At 54.3% G+C, this 26,926-nt stretch overlaps 1 protein-coding gene across 1 annotated transcript in view; it reads left to right on the top strand.

Moving 5' to 3' along the window:
* Positions 1-26,926, top strand: part of LOC118632988 (contactin-6-like) — a 149,322-nt gene that overhangs the window by 21,881 nt on the left and 100,515 nt on the right. Inside the window, 2 exon segments of the mRNA XM_036266329.1 lie at positions 7,461-7,587; positions 16,030-16,205. Of these exon segments, the coding sequence (XP_036122222.1) occupies positions 7,461-7,587; positions 16,030-16,205 (303 nt within the window).

Here is a 26,926-nt window from a genome sequence, read left to right as displayed (position 1 = left end):
ATTCGGCACGAGAGGAGCCCGGCGGCCAGGAGGTCCCGCGGGCAGAGTGCCCAGTGCCCCAGGGGAGCACAGGGCAGCTCGCTGAGCCTGACAGCGCGTCCTACCGGGGCTCAGTGTCGTGGACGGGGGACCACCCCGTGACTGCCCTCGTCTCGGCTGCCCTCACCTCCCAGCACCCGGAGTCGCACGGTGGCCTCGGCTACCCGGCGGGCCCCAGGCCCCAGCAACGGACACTCCCTGGTGGTCACCCCAGGCCTTCGAGGTGACCTCCCAATGCTGACACTTCCCTGGGTCCGCTAATCCCCCCGACCGGCACGGAGACCGGTTTGTACACCTGCTACACACGCGTGAGCACGTGATTGCTCGGTGGTCTCGGAGCCCGTACAACACCGTCCGGTTCTGCCCCATTCGCCAGCCTCTGCTGGACCCTGCGGACACTGCCGCGCTGGGTCACACTGGGGTCGCTCACGGGGACACGAGCCTGGCAGGACGCTTGGCCTTTGGTCCAGCCGCGCGGGACCCCGGTGCTCACACACCTTTTCCGGCACACGGTCCGGGACCCAGGCTAGTCCGACAGGCGGTCGGTTTCATTCACTACCTAATGGGTCTCACTGGTCTCGCCGCTGCAGGACTTCACGTCCACGTTGCTGGGGACACTGCCCTGTGCCCCCCCAGTTCTACACAGGATCCTCCCAGTGCGGGTTTGAGTAGAGGTCTCGGCGGGAGTCCCGGCCTTTCCGGCCACAGGCTGGCTCGTCGCCCTAAAGCAACAGAGCACAGTGGAAGGTCAGGTCCTTCCGGCTCCGGCTCATGACTGTGGATGCGAAGCTGCGGATTCATTTGCTGGTGGTTATGGAAATACCTCCCTTAGCCTCGGGGTCCCGTCAGGCAGGGTCTGGCTTAGAGACAGGCATTTGCGGGGCGGACGGCCCCCCGGGGGCGTGCCCCTGCCCGGCCTTCAGCCCAGGGGTCGCTGCAGCGTGCTCCGTGGAAGGTGGCACGGGCCGCGGCTCGTGGGGGCTGGAGCTCTGACGAGGCAGAGACTCTGCTGGGCACTTGGTTTCCCTGGAACTGCAGACAAATGGCTTTGCTCAGAGCGGCGACAGCGAAGTCACGCTCCTCTTCTCGGGCCCGGGAGAAGGAAGGGTATTCGTGTGGCTTCCTGCTGAGTCCCTGCCTCCAGAACCACCGGCACAGAGAAGCACCCGGGAAACATCCTTGAACAGAACGAGGCTGCGGGGAGGGTACGCCGGCGTCACGCGTGCAACGCCCTTAGACCGGGGCACGGGCAGCTCTCAGCAAATCTCCATTTCTAAAACGTGCAGTTAAGACAAAAAAAAAAAAATAGATTAAACCCTTTATACTCAATGAAGACTTTGGGGATGGGTTTTTATAGGAAATTCATTAATCATATTGGAGTTCAATTGGTATCGTCCATTTATTTATCTATGAAATACCGATCAAGGGGTTACCCATGGCTATTGTGGGTCCTGGGGATTCGGAGGGAAACACACATAGGCAAAGACAAGAGCATCCACGCACCTCGCTGCCAGCCCAGGACGGCTCCCGTACATCCATCCAGGACTGGCAGCCAAGGGAGGGGAGCCCCGCAGGACGCGCCGAAACCAGGGTGCAGACGGGGATCATTACCTTCATGTTTCATCTCTGCCCATTTTCCTATCTGTCACATTCTCTACAACTCAAGAGACACAAAAGCATTTTCTCTGAGACAAGAGGCTATTCAGACTCCCCCCCTCGCCGCCCACGCCGGCCTTGGAGAATTCCCCCACGGGGGGTTTAGGGTGATGGACATAATTGGCATGAGTCACGTCAATACCACTGACCATCATGCGCACGGCGGCGGCATCCGTCAGCCGTGGGGGCGGCGAGGTCCCGGGCTCCGATTCATCCCTGGCTAGTCGTTAAAGATGCTGAGGCAGCTCCTGGCTAATTGGACCATTGTCTCTCCTACCTCATCCATCTCCTAGCTGTGCTAGTGATGAAGGTGCCCGCAGGCCCGAGCACAGCCCTGGGACCTTGCTAATCAGCCTCTGTGATTTGCGAGGGGAGCTTCTGCCGGAATTGTTCAAGCCAAACTGGTGAGAGGTTACTGGTACTGCACATTTTATCTCCGCACCAATTACAGCTAATGAAACCCCAAAAGTTCCTAAAATTTAAAACAAAAGAAAGCAGCATTTACACTGAGTGATGGAAGTTAAATGCATGCACACACACGCACACATGTACACTGCCCACATGCACACACATGCACTGCACACACATGCACACATGCACATTGCACAAACTTGAGCACACATGTGTGCACATGCTCATATGCACACACTTGTACAGTCCGTATGCACACATGCACATGCGTACATGCCCACAGCGTGATGAAATGGAGAAATGGGTACTTTCGGCGATTTCAAGGGGGTGGGGACTTGTCCATGGGAGAGAGGAAAGAAACCTCGGGAAGCAGTCTGATTACAGCCCAACTTGTAGTTGACAGCAGCTGAGACCTGGAAGCAGCCCATCAGTGGAAGAGGGGACAAAAAGTGTGGTACATGTACACAGTGGAGAACTACTCAGCCATGAAAAAGAAGGAAGTCTTGCCTTTTGCAACAGCACGGAGGGACCTGGAGAGCATTATACTATGGGAAACAAGCCAGTTAGAGAAAAACAAGTATCACATGATTTCACCTCTATGTGGAACCTAATGAACAATATAAACTAACAAACAGGATAAAAACAGACACAGAGAACAGACTGACAGCTGTCGGAGGGGAGGGGTTGGGGGGCTGGATGGAAAAGGGATTAAACAAAAGAACAAGCAAACAAACCCATAGACGCAGACAAAGTGTGGTGCCTACGGAAGAGGGGTGCGGGAGGGAGCAGAGGGTAAAGGGGGTGAACGGCGATGAAAGGAGACTTGACTTTGGGTGGTGAACACACAATATACAGATGATGTATCACAGAATGGTACACCTGAAACCCATATCGTTTTATCAACCAAGGTCACCCCAATAAGTTCAACAAAACTTTTTTTAAAAGAGCTCACTGGGGGCCCAGAGGTGAGCTCCCCATCACTCCTGAGGTACCCTCATCGTCCAGTCGGCAAACTCACCAGTGAACCACGGCTGTCTGTGACAAGAAAGGTCACAGCATCGGCTCTGCCGTCCCACCCCACGAGGAACAGTGAAGGCTGCACCGTGAGGGACAGCGACACCCACAGCCGTGCGGACTGACCCTCAGCCCTCTGTGCGGGGTCTGGGGTCAGCACGGACGTTTAAGGCTGATGTCTACATTTCCGTAGATCGAGGTCTGAATATAATGTGGGCTTCATTTCTTGGTCTAAAAAAACCCCAGCAGGGCCCTGGCCGGTTTGGCTCAGCAGTTAAGCGTCAGCCCGGGGACCAAAGAGTCTTGGGTTCGATTCGGTCAAGGGCACGTATCTCAGTTGCGGTTCGTCCCTGGCCCTGGCCGGGGTCGTGTGGGAGGCAGCCAACCAATGTCTCTCTCACATCGATGTTTCTCTCTCTCTCTCTATGTCCCTCACTCCCACTCTTCCGAAGATAAATAGAAAAATATTCTTGGGTGAGGCTTGAAAACAATTTTTTTTGCTCTGAAGACTGTCTCCTGACTCGACAAGATCCAATCAAATGAAAATGAATGATAATGATCAGAAAACCTCAAACATTAATTCTCTTAGATCCATTCAATCTATTCTGGAAAACTGTGCTAAGGAAATGATCATAAATATAGGAAGCCACTTAGTATTACATTATTTATGACAGAAAACTTAAACATAAATCGATGTAAACATTTTTATTTAGACGTATTAGACACATGATGAATGTGAAAATTTTCAAAATGTATAGCTCCATGAAAACTAAAATTTAGCACTAAATAATAGCAGGGTATGTACTGGTTATGTTCTTAACTGAATAACAGCAGACTTTAAAAGTTAAAAATCTTGGAATTATAGCCATCAAAATCTTAAGAGTAGTTATTCTGCAGGGGCAAAATTGGGTATTTTTTCTCTTTCTCTTTCTGAGTCTTGCAAATAGTCGTAATGAACATCTATTAGTTTTATACTGGTATAAAATAATGACTGTGAACTTAAGAAAGTGCTGGTTGAGTTAAAAAAAAAAAACCTCTCCCTGCATGTCCCACGGGTGGGCTGAGCGGCGCATGGCCCAGCTGTGCCCTTGGGGAGCAGGGGAGCAGGTGGGACGGGTGCGAGGGAGGAGCACCTGGGAGGGAGGAGGAGAAGGGACCCAGGGGCAGCTCACAGGGCGAAACGTGCTAAGTCCAGCGGCATCGCCTCCCCTCGCCACGGAGCCGGTTCACGCTCAACCTCACGTGAGAGCATCAGAGCCAAACCTCGGACCTGGTGAACCCCTAAGGAAGGACCAGAAAGCACAAGGGCGTCTCAGTCAGGGGCTCAGCCTGTTTCACTGCTTGTAAGACAAGGAAAGTCTTCTGTTGATTAGGTGTCCAAAAAAAATGGATCATGTGTTTGTCATCTCCGTAAACTGCTTAGGTACCCGAGTAAACGGCCCGGGCATCTCAGTAAACTCCCGGGCATCTCCGTAAACAGCCGGGCATCTCCGTAAACAGCCGGGCATCTCCGTAAACTGCCGGGCATCTCAGTAAACGGCCGGGCATCTCCATAAACGGCCGGGCATCTCAATAAACTGCCGGGCATCTCCGTAAACTGCTGGGCATCTCAGTAAACGGCCCGGGCATCTCCGTAAACTACCGGGCATCTCAGTAAATGGCCCGGGCATCTCAGTAAACAGCCGGGCATCTCTGTAAACGGCCCGGGCATCTCCGTAAACTGCTGGGCATCTCAGTAAACGGCCCGGGCATCTCAGTAAACAGCCGGGCATCTCTGTAAACGGCCCGGGCATCTCCGTAAACTGCTGGGCATCTCAGTAAACGGCCCGGGCATCTCAGTAAACAGCCGGGCATCTCTGTAAACGGCCCGGGCATCTCCGTAAACTGCTGGGCATCTCAGTAAACTGCTGGGCATCTCAGTAAACAGCCGGGCATCTCTGTAAACGGCCGGGCATCTCTGTAAACGGCCGGGCATCTCAATAAACTGCCGGGCATCTCAGTAAACAGCTGGGCATCTCTGTAAACGGCCGGGCATCTCAGTAAACGGCCGGGCATCTCTGTAAACGGCCCAGGCATCTCTGTAAGCTCCACCGCGCATTCCTCTCTGACCCGCAGTTGCGTTCGTCAGGTGTACGTACGGTGCCTGTGACGTTGAACCCGGTGCGGCAAGAGAGGAACGTAGAGAGGATGAGAGCCGGCCCACTCCCAAGAGCATCCCTGGGGCGAGCCATCACCTTGGCGAGGGCAGCGAACGCAGGCATGAGTTTACCCACCGGACAATTTAATTCATAACGTTTTGTTCGTGGTGAAAAAAAAATGAAAAAACATAAATCTATCTCTAAAGAAATAAATCGTAAACCAACAGCTGCAAAAGAGTAGCTGAGCTATTTCCCATTGACAGGGAACCAGGTAAACCAGACACCTCTCCCCGGGCGGGAGGAGGGAGCAGGAGGGACCCGGAGACCTTGCCTGTGGCTCCAGGCAAGACCCCAAGACGGGACCAGGAACGAGGTTACCATCTGTCCAGACAGATATGAGCCAATAAAACTTAATCAGGCCGTTCCACAAAGGGCAAGTCGTTTCTGACAGGTCTGGTGGCATTTGCAAGGCCCAGAGCGCGGGGGACGTACGTGACGGGGACGAGAGAGAATCCAGCCCGCAAAGGCGTCCGTGGGACTGAGGCCAGCTCTCCACGGGAGGCCGCTCGGGGGACCTGCCTCCCCAAACCCGCTGGTGTCAGTAGGACGCCGGCGATGAGCACCAGGCAGGGGTCGGACCGCGTGCTGACTCGTAACGGCACCAAATCCGTCACCATCGAGCAGTGGTCCCTTGGAGTCCTTGTGCCTGCTGGTCACAGGTTGTCGGAGTGCTTCCCCAGTCACCTTTCCCAGAGGTCCCCGTGGCTTGTCGCGGCGGGTCCGTGGAACCGTGCACCTCGGGCGGACACAGCCTGGGCGGAGAGCGGCCCGTGGGCCGCGGCTCCCTGGCCGGTGATGACGGTTCTGGGGTTGCTAACACCTTCGCTCGGGGAGTCAGGAGAGGCCCCCAGGTGCTGTGTGCTCGGGGGCATGATGTTCCTTTTCCCACGTTACCTTGCAAAGCTCTGCGCCGGGGGTGCAATCAGGTCAAAGACCCGGAACATCTCCTTGGCCCCTTGACCTCAGCCGCCAAACAGCTTGTCCCTGTGGTCCTGAAATATAAATAATCCGCATGGACACGCATGCCGCTGCCTCTCGGCCCCGCCCCTGCTCCCGTGCCCTCGGCCACCGACGCCGTGGGCAGTGCTCTGGGGACCGCACTGCGGCCTCCTCCGGGCTTCAGTCTACGCACAACGTGGCCTTCATGTCTCAGAACGTCTGGACCTTGGGAATGAAATCTCTCCTGCAGGGAAAAGGAGAGGCCTTCTCAGAGCAACCCGAGCGCTTTGTCCCGGAGGGGCGGGGGGGGCGTCCCTGTGCCCACTGCCCGCTGTCTGGCAGGGGGAGGCTTTGTCATGTGATCGTTTTCTAAAATCCACGTCACTGGCTTCATCACTGTTTGCAAAGGTCCGTGCCCCTGGCCGGTCTGGCTCAGCAGTTAGAGCATCGGCCTGTGGACCAGAGTCGCAGGTTCGATTCTGGTCGAGGGCACGCACCTCGGCTGCGGTGCATCCCCAGCCCTGGTCAGGGTCGTGCAGGAGGCGACCAGTCCAAGTGTCTCTCTTACATCAGTGTTTCTCTCTCTCTCTCCCTCCCACTCCACCCGAAGACAAATGGAAAAATATCCTCAGGTGAGGATTAAAAAAAAAAAGGTCTTCATAGACCGTTTATAAATTCCCCCAGCACACAGCTCCAGCCAAGGCCCACCCTGCCCTTGGCTGTGGGTGCTCAGAGGAGCCCACCCAGATGACTGTGCAGGTCCCTGTCCTGTCATCTCCGGAATCTGGGAAGGGGTCAAGGTCAGGGGTCGGGGCCCGCTGGGAGGTTCCGCAGTGCAGGGGACTGAAGACATGAGCGTGAGGGGACGTGTGACTGGCTGGACCCTTGCACCGTGGAGGGTTCTAGTCGGAAAAGGTGGGACCTGAGGACCGGAGGCTGGTACTGAATCGATGCCAATGTCCTGATTTGAAAAACCAACTGACTGTACTTACGCCCAAGAATTGCTCCTGTACGGGCGAGAGCTGGTTTATGTGGGGTGGCGAGCATCCGTTTGCAAAGTAACGAAAATGGTTCAAAACATCTCTTGTGCCGTTTTTGCAGCGCACTGTGTGTGTCTGAGACTGTGAGGTGCCAACATGACGTGGCCCGGCCTGGCCCGGGGAGCAGGTGCTGTCTCACCTGGGACTCTTCTTCCTTTCTCAGGTGACGGACCCTTCCGCCGTCCTGTCTTCACGCAGGAGCCTCAGGACGTCACCTTCCCTCTGGACTCCGCGTGGCCTGCAGTCGCCCTGCGCTGTGCTGGGGACGGCCACCCGCCCCCACGCTACAGGTAAACCGCCCGAGTCCGCCCCGGTCTCTCTGTCCTCGAGGTCAGGCACACCCACAAAACAGTGCTGGAGGCGCCCCAGCATGCTTTGTGGGCTCAGTGATTTTGACCCAGGTGTTGGGCTGTGTGCCCGCCGCCCCCACCGGACACGTGTTGGTTCCCGAGGTTACGGACCCCAGGCAGCCTCCGTCAGAACCTGTTTACAGACCGTTTGCTCAGCTCAGGTAGTCCTGACCCTGGTGCCCGGTGGGGTCCTGTCCAGGTGAGAGTGGAAAGGGAGGGAGGGAGGGGGGGAGGGAGGGAGGGAGGAAGGAAGGAAGGAAGGAAGGAAGGAAGGAAGGAAGGAAGGAAGGAAGGAAATAAGAGAAAGATGAGGGGAAAAGACAGGAAGGAAAGGAAAACCTTTGTTTGTTCCCCAAACTTAAAGACCACAGTGCCGGCCGACGGGGTGCTCCCTGCCCCCACAGCACTGGCAATGGATGATCGAAAATGCTCCCCTAAAAGCAATGAGTCGCATGGGCCCTTCATGGGACCTGATACATTTCTGTGACCCCGCTGGCCGTTCCCATCACCCCAGAAGCACCGGCTTTAGAAAATATCTGAGGCAGTCCGTCCCTTCTGAGCCATAGTCCGACCCTGGGCAAGTCCCTGGGCCCCTGGGCCCCGCGGAGCTGGGAGGGCGGGTCAGGTGCGGTCCTGCTCCCGCAGGGCTGGAGCAAAGGCAGCGTTCGGTCCACCCTGGATGGGATTCTCAGGCTCCGAGACGTGTACATGCAGAGATCACGCTTGTGTGAACAATGCTGTTTTGTTGGTAAGACTTGCATGTGCAAACTGAATACAGAAAAATATTCACATGACTCTTGTAACTTGGGGCTTTAAAAGCATTTTTCAAAAATCTTCGGTTTTTAGCGGGGACGTTGAATCGACACACACACACAAAGTAACACGTTCAGCCCATTTTGGCCAACTAGGCTGTTTTTGCATACTTTTTATGTGGCATTAAATATACCATATGTATGTGTATCACTGCTTTGATCTTAAAATGATCTAGATCAGTGAGCTAAATGACTAACTGCACAACGCTAACGACGGCTGTCCCTGCGTTCTGTCACACTGATTTCGGCGTCTTTTTTTTTTAAACAACAAATAGCTGAAAACCACGTGTTGTCATGGATTCTCATACATGTCAAAGGCTTGTCTATCTTCACACCCCGAACCAGTGGAGCCCAGCCGTTCGGGGAAGAATCATTCACTTAACAAATGATTTGTTGTTTTTTCTTAAATAATGAGCTGTCTGTCTTAATTTAACATGTGGTTAAATATATAAAAATCTAACCCATTTTTTACATCACCTAATACTTAAAATTGTGGTTTTCTTTGGGGGAACTAACATGATGGCCCGTAAGGGTTGGTAGTTTGTTAAAGAAGGACCATCATAGCTCTGGCCGGTTTGGCTCAGCAGTTAGAGCGTCGGCCTGCGGACCAGCGAGTCCTGGGTTCGAATCCCACCAAGGGCACGTACTTAGTTGCAGTTTGTCTCCAGCCCCAGTTGGGGTTGCGTGGGTTGCAGCCAGTCAATGTGTTTCTCTCACATTGATGTTTCTCTCTCTCTCTTCCCCTCCCACTCTATCTGAAGATAAATGCAAAAAAAAAAAAAAAAAAAATGGCCTCGGATGAGGATGAAAAAAAAGAAAGCAGGAACATCATGGATGAATCCCTGCAAGATAAGGAACGGGAGCAGTCAATCGATGAATCATGTACTTATAAAATAATAGCCGTCGGTGTCTAATAGGCAGAAAAATATAAAACAGTCATTTTCAAGATAATGTGCAAGTTAGATTTATCTATAAAGAAATACACAGAATGAAGAGACTACCAATTCCAGTATCGTTAAAGGGCTTTTGTGTCTAAGATACTTGTAAATTAGGAGGCTAAAGACAGGTAAATGCAGTTCCAACCCCGCCCCCCGATAATCCCATCTCCAGTATGATGCAGCGTAAAGTCCTAACAGGCAGGAGGCTTTGAAAACGGTGAGGGAAACACTGAGTTTTTAATGCTTACCTGCCAGACCCAGACCCAGTGTCCTTGACAATAAAGGAAAGGCAGAGGATGTCTCTGGGAATACGCATTAGCAGCAAAATGGGCCTTATAGTTTCCTTCCTTCCTTCCTTCCTTCCTTCCTTCCTTCCTTCCTTCCTTCCTTCCTTCCTTCCTTCCTTTTTTTTGGAGAGAGAGGGAGAGAGAGAGAAACATCCATGAGAGAGAACATCGACTGGCCGCCTCCTGCAGGCCCCCCACTGGGGATGGGCCCACAACCTGGGCATGTGCCCTGACCGGGAATCGAACTGGTGACCTCTTGGTGCAGGGTTGACGCTCAACCCCTGAGCCACACCGGCCGTGCTCTGTGCTTACAGTTTTGCTATGACCCTTTCTAGATTCACCTTTATAGCAAAAAGCTAATAGCCATGCTCGCCTTGGGTTGAGTGTGTGATACTGCGGAACGTTTTTGTGACTCTGATTCTAAGAGTTGAGGTTCCGTGGTGCCGTGTGACGCCGTGTAGCAGAGGTCTCGACTTGGAGTGAAGACGAGTAAGGGTTCTAGACCCCCCGTCACCCCGCCCTGTGACCGTGGGACAGCTGTCCCCTCTGTCCCCTCTGCTGGCAGGAGCGTCCTGACCCATCCGGGGAGGGGTGTCCTTGATTCTAAGGTGTGTGTGTGTGTTTGTATTTCTTAGTAACTGTCCTTCAGCAAATTGAAACTCAAGGGGAAAATTAGCAACATTTAAAGCAGAACTTTAGAAATAGTTTAAAAGCCGCTGGTCTATGTCACTTCTGGGGCGTTAAACCTCCTTGGAACCAGGATCCGGGGAAGCTAGGAGACAGGTGTCCCCCAGGTTCAGGCAGACGTGTCCCCGTGGACGTGATCTCCCGGTTTCTTTAGGGGGTCGGACAGGAGAACTCAAGTCCAGCGGGGGCCTCGCAAAGGGAAGGAACACAGGTTCCCCAAAGACAGCCCTAGGCAGAGAGCTCGCCCCAGAAAGTCCCGGCCACCACCCACCCGCGGCTTAGTTCCAGGCAGAGCACACGTTTGGCTCAGAAAAACGAAGGGACCCCAGCGGACGCCTGGGCCACACGCTCCTCCCGAAAGGGACCCTGAACACCGCGGAGGATTTGTGCGTGTCCGCTCTCCGCCTGGTCAGCCGGGGGGCTCGCCGGGGTCACAGAGACTCTCCTGAGGCTGGCTGGGCTCTGGGCACCTGTGGGCTCCCGTGGGCTTCCGTGGGCTCCTGTGGGCTCTGAGCTCCCGTGGGCTCTCTTGGGCTCAGGCACGTCCTCTCGTCCTCACCCCCACACTCACCCCACACCTACCCAAACTCACCCCACACTCACCACCCACACACCCCACACTCACCCACACTCACCCCACACTCACCCCAAACTCACCCCCCCAAACACCCCACACTCACCCCACACTCACCCAACACTCACCCCACAAACCCCACACTCACACCCCACACACCCCACACTCACCCCACACACACACCACAATCACCCCACACTCACCCCACACACCCCACACTCACCCCCCAAACACCCCACACTCACCCCACACACCCCACACTCACCCCCCAAACACCCCACACTCACCCCACACACACCCCACACACCCCACACTCACCCCCCAAACACCCCACACTCACCCCAAACTCACCCCACACACACCCCACACTCACCCCACACTCACCCCACACACCCCACACTCACCACACACTCACCACACACTCACCCCACACTCACCCCACACACACCCCACACACACCCCACACTCACCCCACACTCACCCCACACACACCCCACACTCACCCCACACTCACCCCACACACCCCACACTCACCCCCCAAACACCCCACACTCACCCCACACACCCCACACTCACCCCCCAAACACCCCACACTCACCCCACACTCACCACCCACACTCACCCACACTCACCCCCTACTCACCCCCAACTCACCCCACACACACCCCACACACACCCCAAACTCACCCCCCAAACACCCCACACTCACCCCACACTCACCCAACACTCACCCCACAAACCCCACACTCACACCCCACACACCCCACACTCACCCCACACACACCCCTCACATCCCACACACCCCACACTCACCCCACACACACACCACAATCACCCCACACTCACCCCACACACCCCACACTCACCTTCCAAACACCCCACACTCACCCCACACACCCCACACTCACCCCCCAAACACCCCACACTCACCCCACACACCCCACACTCACCCCCCAAACACCCCACACTCACCCCACACTCATCCCACACACACCCCACACTCACCCCACACTCACCCCACACACCCCACACTCACCCCACACACCCCACACACCCCACACTCACCCCACACACACCCCACACTCACCCCACACTCACCCCACACACACCCCACACTCACCCCACACTCACCCCACACACACCCCACACTCACCCCACACTCACCCCACACACCCCACACTCACCCCCCAAACACCCCACACTCACCCCACATACCCCACACTCACCCCCCAAACACCCCACACTCACCCCACACTCACCACCCACACTCACCCACACTCACCCCCTACTCACCCCCAACTCATCCCACACACACCCCACACACACCCCAAACTCACCCCCCAAACACCCCACACACACCCAACACTCACCCAACACTCACCCCACAAACCCCACACTCACACCCCACACACCCCACACTCACCCCACACACACCCCACACACACCCCACACACACCCTCACACCCCACACTCACCCCCCAAACACCCCACACTCACCCCACACACCCCACACTCACCCCACACACACCCCACACTCACCCCACATACCCCACACTCACCCCCCAAACACCCCACACTCACCCCACACTCACCCCACACTCCCCACACTCACCCCACACTCACCCCACACTCACCCCACACTCACCGCACACTCACCACACTCACCCCACACTCACCCCACACTCACCCCACACTCACCCCACACTCCCCACACTCTCCCCACACTCACCCCACACACACCGCACACACTCCCCACACTCACCCCACACACACCGCACACTCACCCCACACTCCCCACACTCACCCCACACTCACCCCACACTCACCCCACACACCCCACACTCACCCCACACACACCCTACACTCACCCCACACACCCCCCACACTCACCCCACACTCCCCACACTCACCCCACACTCACCCCACACACTCCCCACACTCACCCCACACTCACCCCACACACCCCACACTCACCCCACACACCCCACACTCACCACACACTCACCACACACTCACCCCACACTCACCCCACACACACCCCACACACACCCCACACTCACCCCACACACACCCTCACACCCCACACTCACCCCCCAAACACCCCACACTCACCCCACACACCCCACACTCACCCCACACACACCCCACACTCACCCCACATACCCCACACTCACCCCCCATACACCCCACACTCACCCCACACTCACCCCACACTCCCCACACTCACCCCACACTCACCCCACACTCACCCCACACTCACCCCACACTCACCCCACACTCCCCACACTCTCCCCACACTCACCCCACACACACCGCACACACTCCCCACACTCACCCCACACACACCGCACACTCACCCCACACTCCCCACACTCACCCCACACTCACCCCACACTCACCCCACACTCACCCCACACACCCCACACTCACCCCACACACACCCTACACTCACCCCACACACCCCCCACACTCACCCCACACTCCCCACACTCACCCCACACTCACCCCACACTCGCCCCACACTCACCCCACACTCACCCCACACACCCCACACTCACCCCACACACACCCCACGCTCACCCCACACACACCCCACACTCACCCCACACTCGCCCCACACTCACCCCACACTCACCCCACACTCACCCCACACACCCCACACTCACCCCACACATACACCATGCTCACACCACACACCACACTCACAGACACACGACATACACACCCATGCACACACCACTCTCACACACGTACATAATGACACATACTCACACACGTTCACACACATACACTCACATACATGCGCACACACACTTGCACACTGAAGGGCAGACAGACAGACTGGCCCCAGCCATAATGTCCCTGACTTGGAGCTTCACTTCGCCATAGTAAAGGGTGTTTCCGGAAAAAGGTCAGGATTTTAATTCCTACCAGTAAGTTTCCTGGAATCAGTGGGACATTAATTAGATGCTTAAAATAATCATGTGTAGCACATTTCCTCATCGGCACCATGGGCAACGTGCCTGGGTGTGCGGGCCGACCAGCAACGCGTGCGTGACAACCACTTGAATTCATTAATATTACTTCTCCATCAATTTCAACATATTAATTAGGACACAGCCCACCCCGGGCGCTGAACCCCTGATCTGTGTGCACAGTTTAATAATCATCGCACCGCAGTGATTAGAGCGATTATGGGGGACACTGTGAAAAATTCATTTGCGCCGGCAAAGCCAAGCACTTTGAATTTGTGTTGAAAAACAATTACGGGGCTTAATTAGGAGCATGTAACAATGACAGCGGTTATTTCGGTGATTGATCTCAACATTAAAGGGACCTGGCAAACCGTGTGCGGCGTCTCCTCTCTTTGCCCAAAGACGGTGCCCTGCGAGGGGTGTGAGGGCAGTGTGCCCATGTGGGCAGGGCAGGCGGGCCTGAGCCTCCCTGAAGGGGAGCCCTCTCCACTAGCTTCTCCAAACACTGCGAACAAGAGGCTGCACCCATTTCTCCAGAACAAAAAGAAAAAAATGGCAAAACGTTCAGAAAGTGAAATGTGGTATTTTTGACTATTGTCTTTCAAACTCTTTATATTAAAAAGAAATTGAGCCCTGACCGGTTCGGCTCAGTGGTAGAGCATTGGCCCGCGGACCAATGAGTTGCGGGTTCAATTCCAGCCAAGGGCACACACCTCGGTTGTGGTTCATCCCAGCCCTGGTCAGGGTCATGCAGGAGGCAACCCGTCGATGTGTCCCTCTCACGTCGATGTTTCTCTCTCTCTCTGAAGATAAATAGAAAAATATCCTCAGGTGAGGATTAAAAAATAAATAAATGGAGGTGCACAGCATTGGGTGAATAATTTAAAAGTGACGAGTTGGGCCAAAACCTCAGATGAATGTGATTCTGGGTTAACTTCTGATCTTTCACAGGGTCGAGGGTTAGGGACCTACATCCGGATTTCGTTTCTGCCGTGGTAGACGTCTGTCCCCCTCTCTCCACGGGTGTTTCAGGGTGCTCCTAAAAGACCAGAGCCATTTGGAGGAATTCTGAAAAGGCCATTTCTTTCTTACAGCTGTCTCCCCACCGACGCGTTTTCTATCTGATCTCAGAACGGTGGACGGATCCTGGCCAAGTGCGTACAGCCTCCGCCTCACGGGGAGAGTCAACACTTGTTTTTCCAAACAACCGGTTGTCTGAATTCAGCATCTTTAAATGTCTGTTTCCCTCCCCGGGTTATAGGAACACACTGAGCCAGTGCCCTGGGAACATTCTCATCAAACACGCAACGTCCGGCTACTTTGGTTTCAGTCGGGGTGCAGGGTGGGGGAGGCTGGAGAGCATTCCTGGGCATTCATCCCTCTTCAAGTGTCCAAATGAAATCCCAAAGCCATCTCACCGTTCTCAAAACAGACGGCGAGGCCTTCCTCCTGCTCAATCCATGTGCTAGAGGGCTCCTCAGGAATCACTAAGCCAAGAGACGCCGCTGCCTAAAATAAAGCCTCGGAGCTGCGTTCGTGTTCGAGCAGCAGGGTAGCTCGACATTTCCGGGCGCCGCGGGGAGGTTCTCGGCGTGATTATTCTTCCGAGGGAGAGGCTCCCAGAGACGGCTGCGGTCTGTGGCCCCCAGGCTGGCCGCTGCCGCAGCCTCAGACTGGCATCGAGAGACGTTTGCCATCTTTCTTGTGCCGTGGGTGACACACCCGTCTGTGTGTCCCTCCCTGAATCGTTCTGACATTCCGTTGCGCGGTGTCAGCTCCGGGCGGGCAGGGTGGCGTGGGCTATCGGAGGGCACTCAAGCGACAGGGTGGCTGGTGTTGTTGACAGAATGGCTGTGTTTTTCTCCGCTTGTCGCCTCTTTGTACACGTTTGGGTCCAGGTTTGTAATTCGTACAGGGTAGATCTTTCCAAGGCCCCAGGGACTGACACCGCTGAGCTCTTGGGGACAGTCACCTTTGGTGGAACTGGTAGGGTGGTCTCCATGCTGGGCTTTGTGACCGGTCCTCGGAATTACAAATGCATGTTGTGTGTGACAAAGAGTGGCCGACTCTCTGTGCTGTGAGCATCATGTGACGTTTGTTCCCTTGAAGGTGGAGGAGAAACGGCACGGACCTCGATCTCTCCGCGAGTTCTCACTACCGGCTGGACGGAGGCAACCTGGTGGTCAGCAGCCCGCCCACGGGTCAGGACGAGGCCACGTACCAGTGCCTGGCCACCAACCTGCTGGGCACAATCCTGAGTCGGAAGGCGAAGCTCCAATTTGCATGTGAGTTTGTGGGGGGGAAACCGACGAACTCTTGTGATTATGAAAACGTAGTATTTTTCTTACATCCATTTTGGGGGTGGGGGGACCCAGCTTTGCTGCTCCTCTACCCTCTGAGAGCAAATATGAATTCATGGAGGCAAAACGTTTCCCAGAGAGCATTTTGGGAATGCAGACCCCGGGTTCAATGGACTCCACCTCGCCAACGAAGACAGTGGGGTGTTACTCCGTCCTGTGGACTCTGTTTAGAAGCAGCTCCCCAAGTTCCAGCTGGAAACGGTCAGATAGACGTCGGAGCTGCCCTCTCTCCTCTCCTTGTGCAGAGCAGGTGGAGGCAGAGGGGCCTCGGGGAGGGGTCTGTTCCCCAGGCGGGGACGTGGGCGCGCAGCGCGATGCGGGTGGAGATGGAGCGGTCGCCAAGGGCGGACTTTGTATTAACCGGAGCCACGTGCAGCTCATCACGTAAATGTCATCCAAGTAATTACCTCGCTGACATTTGGGGACATTAGCACATGAACAATAGACAGTGTCTCGCGTCCTTTCTATGTGGTGTTGCCAGGGACAGAAACGTCCCGCGTGGACTCCAGGGACAGCCTCGTCCGGAAGCGACTTCTCTGCCACCGTGGGCCTCGCCAGGCGGTGGGCTGCCCCTCGCGCGTCCTGCCCCAGCCCCCAGGAGGGTCCATCCTGGGCGGGCCCGAGGGCTAGCGCTCAGGGAAAGGGCCCTGCTGTCGGCTACTTTGAAAAAGAAATTGCTCTGAAACTTTATTCATAAAGCATATGTCCGAGCCCGCCTTGTGGAACGGCGTTAGCTCTCGCAGTAGGCGAGTTCTTCCCTGGGTCTGTTCCCACGGCAGGTCCGATGTGCCCGAGACTCATGTTCCTGATGAACCGGGCTCCACACTTGGTTCCCCTCATGTCGACTGTTTGGGGGCTGGCCTCATTTCTGAATATATGTATACACATGTGTGTATAGATGTACAGGCATAAACATATGTGTGTGCATGTTTCGACATGCACACACGTGGTCATACGCACATCGTATGCAGGGTAGAACAGAAGTGAGTGTGTGAAGCACAGAGTTTATTCGTGTGTTATTATTCATTAATAACCGTCCTCTCTGTCCCGTTAACTTGCCCAGGTCCCTCACATAAGCGCATCAGCCAGTATCCGTCCTTCTGTGTCTGGCTCATTTGACTGAGCAGGGTGTTTCCAGCTTCAGGCGTGTTATAGCTGCATCCCAGTGTCGTTCCTTTTGGAGGCTGGGTGGTACTCTGGTGCATGGAGAGACCACATTCTGTTGATGCTGTAGCTGTTGGTGGACACTTGGGTTGTGTCTACCTCCCCTCTCTCCCGAGCACTGCTGGGTGGTCATGGTACGTGCATATCTGCCTATGGTCCTGCCCTCGACTCGGGGGCCGGCTTCCGCCCCTGGGAGTCCACCTTTGCGAAGAGGGCCTTCGACTGCGTGGAGGACTGACAACGGAAGGAGACAGGGACTACGCGACACGGGAAACGAAGAGAGAATTTACAGGAAGTTAAAAGGCTGGGTATGTTGAAGGCGGCTTCAAGTCAACAGCGGTCATTACACCCAACGGCCCGGCCGGTGCCAGTTGTCCTGTTCTCCAGACTTCTCGGTGCTTCGACAGAGACCAGCTCCCCTGAACTGAGGAGCACCCTGGGAGACAGACGCTCACCTCCCCCTTTCACGGGTTAGAAGCCTGAGGGTCACTGAGGTTGGGGCTGCCGGTCGGGCCCGTGGAGCTTGAGTGCAGCAACTCAGGCACAGGCCCATGCCCTTCCTGCCAGTGTCCGGCCCGGTCAACACTGCCCACACGCCACGGGGCCTCGCTCTGCCATTGCCCTTGGCACACTGTCAAAGTGCTGAGCCGATCTGTGGGACAGTCACCGTCACCACAGGCTGGAGGGTAGACGTGCCCAGGCCCAGCCCCTTAAACCAGCAGGGTGCCGGTGCCCAGTGCCCGGCTCTGCGGCCCAGAGCTCCCCAGGGACCAGGCTGCAGCGGACAACAGCTGGAAAGTCGTCTTCTTCAGCACCCCATCTTCTCCCCGGGGCCCCCATCCCCGGCGAGGGCACCTCAGGAAGTCGAGAAGTGCTTGGACCTCTGCCTCACACTCTGCTTTGGAGGCTCCCAAAGTAAGGCAGACACCAAACGTCTCCTGAAAGACACCCCATCTACTTATGGACAGAAAAATTACGTCTGGAGCCCAACTCACATCCATTTGCAGAGGCAAGAACAAAGCGAGCCGTCAGGGTGAAACTGTCCACACCCTGCTGGCAGGCCGGCAGCCGGTGTGCGGGGTCACCTTGACCTTCGGAACGAATGACTGCAAGCAAGCTTTCAGATCCTCGCCTGTCCACGGGAGCACCTCTGGGTCCCACCTCTAGAAGACCGATAGCTTCTGTTTGTAACGTGTGTCCTTAGGACACACCCACGGGTTTGTCCTGGACCCAGCCAGTAGCACTGCGCCTCACCTGGGGTCATCCCGCCACGAAACCACCCTGAGATGTGGCCACACGTATAAAAACAAACAAAAACCCACCTGTGACGAGATGGACTCCTCCATCGAACCTGCTTGGACCAGCGGGCACCCAGACAAACCCTTCATCCCCGTGGACTTAGGAAGCTGTTTTGAATTGTTAGAACACAACAGGTCCTCCCTGCTCTCCCCCAGGGGGCTGCCCTTCCAGGGGCTCAGGTGGATGAATGTACCCGCCCCCCCATCCGCAACCCTAAAGCTAGGTCAGCAGGTGGCGACACACACAAGCCCCCTCATGACCCGGGTGTCTTGAAGGATGGAACCCTTTGACTTGTTAGAAGCTACATTGTAGCAAGCCCCCTCATCACCCTGGTATCTTGAAGGATGGAACCGTTTGCTTGTTAGAAGTTACATTGTAGCTGCTTCTGGCTTCTTCTGGCCCTCAAGGCCTGGTGGTGGAGGGTGAACGTGCATGGCCCCCTTCCACACAGGTCGGTGACTCACTCTCCCGTGGGGGACACTGCACCTTTTACTGCTGCTTAAATGTCATCCCGAAGGGGAAAATATTGGTACCTTGAAATAAACCTACGATTTCACCGAGCTGTATATTCTTTGGGGGGTAGGTTCTCATAATATACAACTCTAGCAAGGAGAGAAGCATTTGGGATAAAAGTTACCCGTGAACAGGACTTTTTAATACTCAGGATTTAATACTTGCGCGCAGTGTGTCCACTTGTGCCGCGGGAGCGGTATTGAGGGGGAACCTCCGATCGACCATCATGTGTCCCTCCCCCAGCCCACCGGGAAGCACCCCGTTCCTGCCTCGAGCCCTTTCGTGGACATATTCTGAATGACGTTAAGAAATGTGCACTTCTTGGTAAGTTGTAGTTTGAAAATCACAAACTTTCCCCTTAAATTGTATCGGTCTGATATGTCAACGACGTCACTGGTACTATTAAAACCACGGCGCAAGTGTTTGGGGGAACTTCTCACGCTTGTCAGAGAAGGTGGCAGCATGCTCTCTCCCAGCACAAGGGTGACCGTAGGCGGAGCAAAGCCCAGTGCAACAGGAACTCGTCCTAACGGGCTACAAACACGTGGGCGTTTGCTGTCGTGGGAACGGTCCACCCGAGGAACGCACTGGGCTACCCCGCGGTGCTCCATCTCCGTCCGCCGTTAGAAACCGTGATGTACGGACGAAGCAAGTCAGGCGGTGCAACCTCGCTCCCCGTCCAAAGTCAGCCAACCTACGACAGGCGCAGAATTTCTCATCTCTCCGTCTGAAAATGAGGTTGACATATTACCTTTAGCTCCGTGTAGACAGAGGGAATCCATTGCCACCCATACGAGAAAAGTTCTCCAGGTAAAAGTCCTGATAGACGCTTCTTCGACTCACGCTCTCCGACGTGTCTCGTACTTGAAGGTGAAGTGTCTTCTCATTGCGGTCTCTTGTCCAGGGTCTTCTCAAGAAGAAAAGGAAAAAAAAAATCTCTCACATTTAGAAATAAATTTTCAAAGCCTCATGGGCTCTGATCACGGCAGAACATCTTAACACGTTTTCAACACGCAAGCAACGCAAAAGCGGTAAAACGTGAGCTCGAGGTTGGGTGATCAAGTGCATTTTCATCTGAAAAAGAAATTAAGACCCAGGAGAAGAGGTTTAAAAATAACACTTAAATGTGCATTTCGACGTTGGGAAGTCTGGGACAACCGAAGTGTGTGAAGTGGGCCCCCATCTAATTGTAAATGACCGTGCTGGGTGGCATCTAACCTTCTGTACCTCAGAAAAGAAGACACCAAATGAAGTAGGCAAAGGAGTATTTTTTTCGGAATGTCTTAAGTAAAAGAAAGTTGAAAATTAGTCTGGCGTTGTCTTTCTCATTTCGGAAACAGCACGGAACCATGTTGCGATGGGCCTAATACTGGAACAGGGTCTCCGGCAGAGCCTTGCTGTTCCTCAGTGAGAGTCACCGAACCCCCAACTGGTCTCACACGGAGCAGAAAGCTTTGTCTTTGCTTTTAAAAATAATTCCCATCTCACACAAATGGACTTTGGGAAGTCGCCTGGTTGAACCACAGGCAGCCCCTATTATGTTTATTTTTGAAATCTACAGGGAGGCGGATCACCCAACCCTTTAGCTTCATTTTCCTTCATCATCAAGGCTGGACGTCTATTATGTGTCTCATCGGAAATGATACTCTTTCAGAATCCAGACTTTTCTCTCCTCTCACCCCTACTTACATTCCGCAGGACCTGGTCTTTTTGGTCTCTTTGAATAAAATCGCACCTTCACGTGGCCCAGGCTGAGCTGAGGGGGGAGGGGAGAACGTTGGAGGGTGGGGTGTGGGTTCCATCACAACCGAGTTCCTGATTTCTGGAGCTGAGAGAGAAACTCAAAGCAGATATACTTGTACAGAGATATAGAGTCAAATGGAGAGATACAGACATCAGTGAGAGAGAACATCGAGGGGCCGCCTCCTGCATGCCCCCCACTGGGGATCGGACCCACAACCTGGGCCTGTGCCCTGACCGGGAATCGAACTGGCGACCTCTTGGTGCAGGGTCGATGCTCAGCCACCGAGCCATCCTGGCCGGGCCCCGCTCTGCTGTCTGACAGGTGGTTTTGAGGGAGTATGGACCCAGCCCTGGGGGACTTCGCTGTTGAGATTTATAGAATGGGTTGTGAATGACAGCGAAACTCTGATTTACTCTAAAGAACCAGGGGAAGTCTGTCCTGAGATTTATTATCGATAGATACTCAATGCCACCTCAACAGCACATTCGAATCAAGGGCTTGCATGGACATATAAATAATCAAGAGGTCTGGGATGGTTCACCGCGGTGTAAGGTGTCCGTGCACACACTGTCCTTACCACAGAGTATAATCCGTAGAGAAGATTGCAGAACCCGTCCAGGGGCAATAAAACACCGCTGAGCCAGGCCCAGAGAGACCGCTGTCACCACTCAGGAGGCCCACCGCTGGGTGTCCCTTAGGTCACTACTCTCGCCACCCTCCTGTCCACTGATCTGGACACGTGGATTTATAATTACATATTGCCTTTTTGAATTAAAAATTTCTTTCTTTATTGATTTTAGAGAGAGAGGGAGGCATAGAAACATTGATGAGAGAGAACATCGATGGGCCGCCTCCTGCACGCCCCCCAGTGTGGATTGAGCCCACAACAAGGGCATGTGCCCTGACCAGGAATTAAACCAGCGACCTCTTGGTGCAGGGTCGACGCTCAAGCACTGAGCCACACCGGCCGGGCCCTTTTGGAATTTTACATGAACAGGCGGCTGTGTAGCCAACAGTAGTTCTGGGATCTGTCCGCGTAGGCAGTCTGAGTTCATCCAGCCCCATCGTGTACCGTATTTCACTGTATGACAATACGGTACTTGGTGAATGACTTCTGCTGGTGGTAGAAATGGGTTGTTGGCAGAGGCGAGGACAAATGGTCTGCAACTCTGCCTGCACACGTCGTTTGGAGCATCCATGCGTCCGTGTCGCTGTGGCACGGACCCAGAGCGGAATTTCCACGTTTCTTGGGGATGCGAATCGGCAGCGTCAGAATGTAACACCTGCTGCTGCCCACGGTGCTTTCGTTAACTTATTCTTTCACCAGCAGTGTTTCCCGGGCACCTCGGCTACTGTCGGTCTTACTTACATCTCGGCGCTTTGAGAGGTCGTGGAACGGCATCTCGTTCTAGTTCGGTTTGTTTCCCGATAAGGCGTGGAACGGAGCACCCTTCTGCATGTGTGCTGGCTCCTTGCAAATCTCTCCCCACGTTCAAAAGAACATTGAAATCATTTCTGTCCCAGAGGAAGCACAGATGCTGATCTGTTTGCAGACTAGGCTGGCCACTCAGACCCTTCCCCGCAGCCCAGCAACGCGCCGGGCACAGGAGGGCAGGGAGCGGTGCAGTCTAGTTCCTGGGTGCCACCTGCTCGGATATAACCGCAGGCGCTTTTTAAAAGACAGCAAATGTGTCCGTGCCCCGGAACACAGAACAAAGACAGGTGGGTTTGAGCAACTCACCAGAGTGGGTGTTCTCTGGGTCCCAGCGGACACGGGTCCTCAGGACACCGGGAATGCAAGTGAGGAAGAGCCCAGGTCTGCAGAGGTGATGTAAGGAGTCGGGTGCAGGGTGATCCCCCTCCTTTTGGAGAACCATGCACTTGAGTGGTCGACTGTCATGCATATTCATGAGTGGTTTTGCATAAATCAATTCTGTTTTTATGAATGGAGATTATGCAACCCTCGTTTAATTCCTCCAGAGATCCCATCCACGAGAGCTCCCGGAGTCCTCTTCACGAGGGCTTTCTCCCTCGAGCGCGAAGGGTTTACTCGAATGACGCTTTTGGTTTTAGGCAGAAGGAATCTGATGGAGACCGCGGCCAAGCTGTGCGCCGGCCTGTTGCCTCTGGGCTGACCGGAAGCCCCCGCGTCTGCCTTTGTGCTGTTGAGAAAGCGATCCCAGTGATTTCATTAGAAAGGATACAACACCCTGAGTCAACGGCAGGAGTGATGACATCACTTCTCGGCAAGCCCAGCTGACCGACGGCCCTGACGATGGCTGTTGGTACAAATGTGCATGTTAACAGAAGGTGATTTGTCCCAGGAAGGCAGGCATGGAGCAGAGCCTGCGGCGTGGGCTCCAACTGACCACAGGCATCAGGCCGAGCACCTTGGCCTTCCGGAGCTCCTTGGGCAGTCCCGCAAAGCATCCCCCCACCTGTGGTCCCTCCCCTGTCCTCGTCCCCCACGTCTGTTTCTGCACTGACAGGGAGGTATCAGGCTCCCTGCTGCTCTGCATAAAATACCCCTCAGCTCCACACTCTCCTCGCAGAGTAAAGACCCCCACAAATCCACACCCCGACACGTGTCCCTGCCCTGCCTTTGCCTCCACAGCGCCACGCGTCAGACCTTCGCTGTGGCCTCCAGAAGGCACGGTGAGGAGCCGCCTTCCCAGACACCCTCACTGCCCACACCCTCAGCTACACCTGCAGCTGACGCTGTGCGTTCCCACTATCAAGGCCATTTCCCAGCATCACCCCTCAATCCCCCCCAATGCTGAGACCGTCTTGATCTCCTGAATCCCAGCACCCTTACCGTTTGCTCTGACCTTGCCCCTCTCTGCATGGCTTTGACTGCAGCTGGGCTCTCGCGTGAGCACGGGGACCTCCCGCGGCCGCCCGCCGGCTGTCCGCCGAGGCTCCGACTGTTCGGCCTGTGAGTAGGCCTGTGTCACCTGCCGATGGCCGGAAGGATGACGCCGAAGCACATTCCCTGTTCACGGGATGACAGGGTTAATGGCTGAGAGGCCGGGAGAAGCCAGGACAGTCAGCACCTAGAGAAAATGACCCGTGGAACGTATCGAGGGGAACGGAGACTGTGCAGGAGGGAACCGAGGAGCTGGCGGGGGCCACGTCCTGCCGGCCTCACTGCCCCCTGCTCTGCATCGTGTTTCAGAAGTAAATTACATGATCTCGTTTTAATTGACTGCATGATCTGATTTAATCTATCACACGATTCATTGGGTTATATAATCTGCTTTTAATTGAATTCCTTTGCTAATATGTATGCAAATGCATGAAAGGTTGCAGTGTGTGGACGGTGAGCCAGGCGGGAGTCTGTGTCGTCACCCAGACCCTACATGATGAAAACGGGGGGCAGGGTAGCAAGGCAGGGGAAGAAGTGGGGATGTTCATGGATGACGTTGGCTGCGGACGGGATGTGGATTCTGAGGGAGAGGAGGAGACCGGAGACGGTCGAAGGGAAGTTCGGGGGTGTCGCTCCCTTCGATGGCGAAGGCTTGAGGAGCCTCCTTGAGGAAGGAATTCAGAGCTGAATTTCCGAGGTGGCGGTGACTGAGGGTCTGTGTCACAGGAGGAGGATGTGGGGTGACCACACACATTTGAGAATGGTCTCCCTATAAATGTCACTTGACACCACGGGGGTAGTTGAAGTCATCAGGAGAGAAAGTTCCAAAGAAAAGAAGGCAGCCCAGAGATTAATCCAAACTAATTCAATGATTCGGCATCAAGGAACATAGGTAGAGAGGATCATGACTTAATTGTAATTTTTTTTTATCCTCACCTGAGGACATTTTTCCATTTTTTGTTCAGATAGAGTGGGAGGGAAAGAGAGGAACAGAGAGAGAGAGAGAGAGAGAGAGAGAGAGAGAAACATCGACGTGAAAGGGACACATCGAGTGGCTGCCACCCGCACGACCAACCAGGGCTGGGGACAAACTGCAACCAAGGCACATGCCCTTAGCAGGAACCGAACCCGGGTCTCTCTGGACTGCAGGCCGACGCTCTAACCGCTGAGCAAAACTGGCCAGGGCTGATTGTATTTTTTAAAATAATTGATTGTTAATGGACTTTGTTAGATTTCATTGGTCAGTGATAGCCTAACTATCTCTTATATATTTCTTTGCTCATTTGATCCATTATATCCTTAGATTAGACACTAGACGTTGACCTGCTGGGGAAAATAGGTTTTACATTTTAAATCTGAATATATCTTGATCAGCAGCCCTGGAAATGTAGTTATACCAAATTCTCCTCGGAGCAAGAGAGCGTGGCTTCTCGACGTGTCTCAGTATTTATTAGACCTCGATTAAATCTCCCTTTAGTATCTGATGATGGCAAGGTTTTGTTGTTTTAATTTGGATTTCTTGGGTTACTAATAAAATTGAACTTTTTCATATGCTTATTGGAAATAGGAATTATTTTGCGAATTTTCTAAACATGGTTTTATATAGTTTTGTACTGAGAGGTTCAGGTTTTTTGTATTTAGCTCCAAAAATTATTTATTCTGAGTATATGAATCTATTTCCATGATAAATTATATAAACTGTTCGCATTTTTATTTTAACTTTGCTTGTGCTGTTTTTCTTTTGTTTTGTTTTGTTTTGTTTTAATCTTCACCCAGGGATATGTTTATTGATTTGAGAGAGAGAGGAAGAGGAAGGAGGGAGAGAGAGGGACTGGTTACTTCCCATATGCACCCTGACCGGGAATCAAACCCACAACCTTTTGATGTATGGGGGACACGCCAACCAACTGAGCCCCCAGCTAGACTGCTTGTGGTATTTTTCTATATAGAATTTTTAGCGTGTAAAATTGATTTTTTTTTTTGGTAATTCTATTTATCTCTTTTTCTCCTGGGTGTTTGTCTTAGGACACGTACATAAACATGTTACAACACGAGTTCCCTTTGGTGTCCTGTAATTTCATTTGTCACAGTCTGTCTTGGACTCACTTAGAATGTATCCGTGTTACAGCCCCAGGCAGGCACCCAGCTCTGTCCCGCCTCCATCCTGGGCGTGTTCTCGTTCTCACTTAGTCCCGCGTTGACGGCGCCCCACTTCCCCTAAAGTCAGGGCCCTGCTTGCGGAGGGGAGCACAGAGGGCCCGTGGAGTGCGCCTCCCATCCCCTGGCGGACGCAGCCCCACACTGAGCTGGTCTGGGAGCCCCGAGCTGGACCCCGGAGCGCGCTGACCCCACAGAAAGCCCAGTTGTCACCTGACGACAGACTTCCAGAACGGCCGCGGTTTCTGCTGCTCCGTCCTGGGCACGGGACCCACACAGAGGTGTCAGGGCAGACCTGATGACTTGAAGGAGTGTCCGAGCTGGAGTCAGCGAGGGATGGATGGCGGCCCTGACCATGCCGGCCACGCAGGCCATGCCGCTGTCCCTGCAGACGTGGCTCCGCGTCTGTCCCTGCGGGCGTGGCTCCGCGTCTGTCCCGGCGTGTCCCACACCTGCCTTGTCACAAACCCCTGCTGCAGGTGCACTGGGAAGGCGGCATGTACCCTGACGCCGCTGCCAGCGAAGCGTGGTCCCAGGACGGTAGATTCCGACTGATAAAGCTTAATATTTTGAAAGGAGGAAAAAAAGAGACTATTATTCCAAGTCCTTTATTTGTTGTGTGGGCAAAGTCCTTTTATCACCCAGATTTTCTCCGTAGTGTGTGACTGAGATCCCAATAAATTGCCCAATGCAGTGTCCAGATGTCCAGATGCCCAGCATGTGACCGTACACGCTCACGTGTACACACACACGGAAGTACTGATGCCGGTGGACATGTGCGCCACACGCCGTCTCTTCTTCAGAGGGGCACAGTCTGTGCTGACATGATCAAAACCAAAAATGTGTTCAGCTTGAAGCAAAGTTTGAGCAGTTGTCCTGGATTCTGAGGCTTGGAGTGGACGA

This window comes from Molossus molossus, unplaced genomic scaffold, assembly GCF_014108415.1.
Source record: "Molossus molossus isolate mMolMol1 unplaced genomic scaffold, mMolMol1.p scaffold_m16_p_18, whole genome shotgun sequence".
In the NCBI taxonomy this organism is placed as follows: domain Eukaryota; kingdom Metazoa; phylum Chordata; class Mammalia; order Chiroptera; family Molossidae; genus Molossus; species Molossus molossus.
This window is presented reverse-complemented; position numbering and strand designations above follow the sequence as displayed.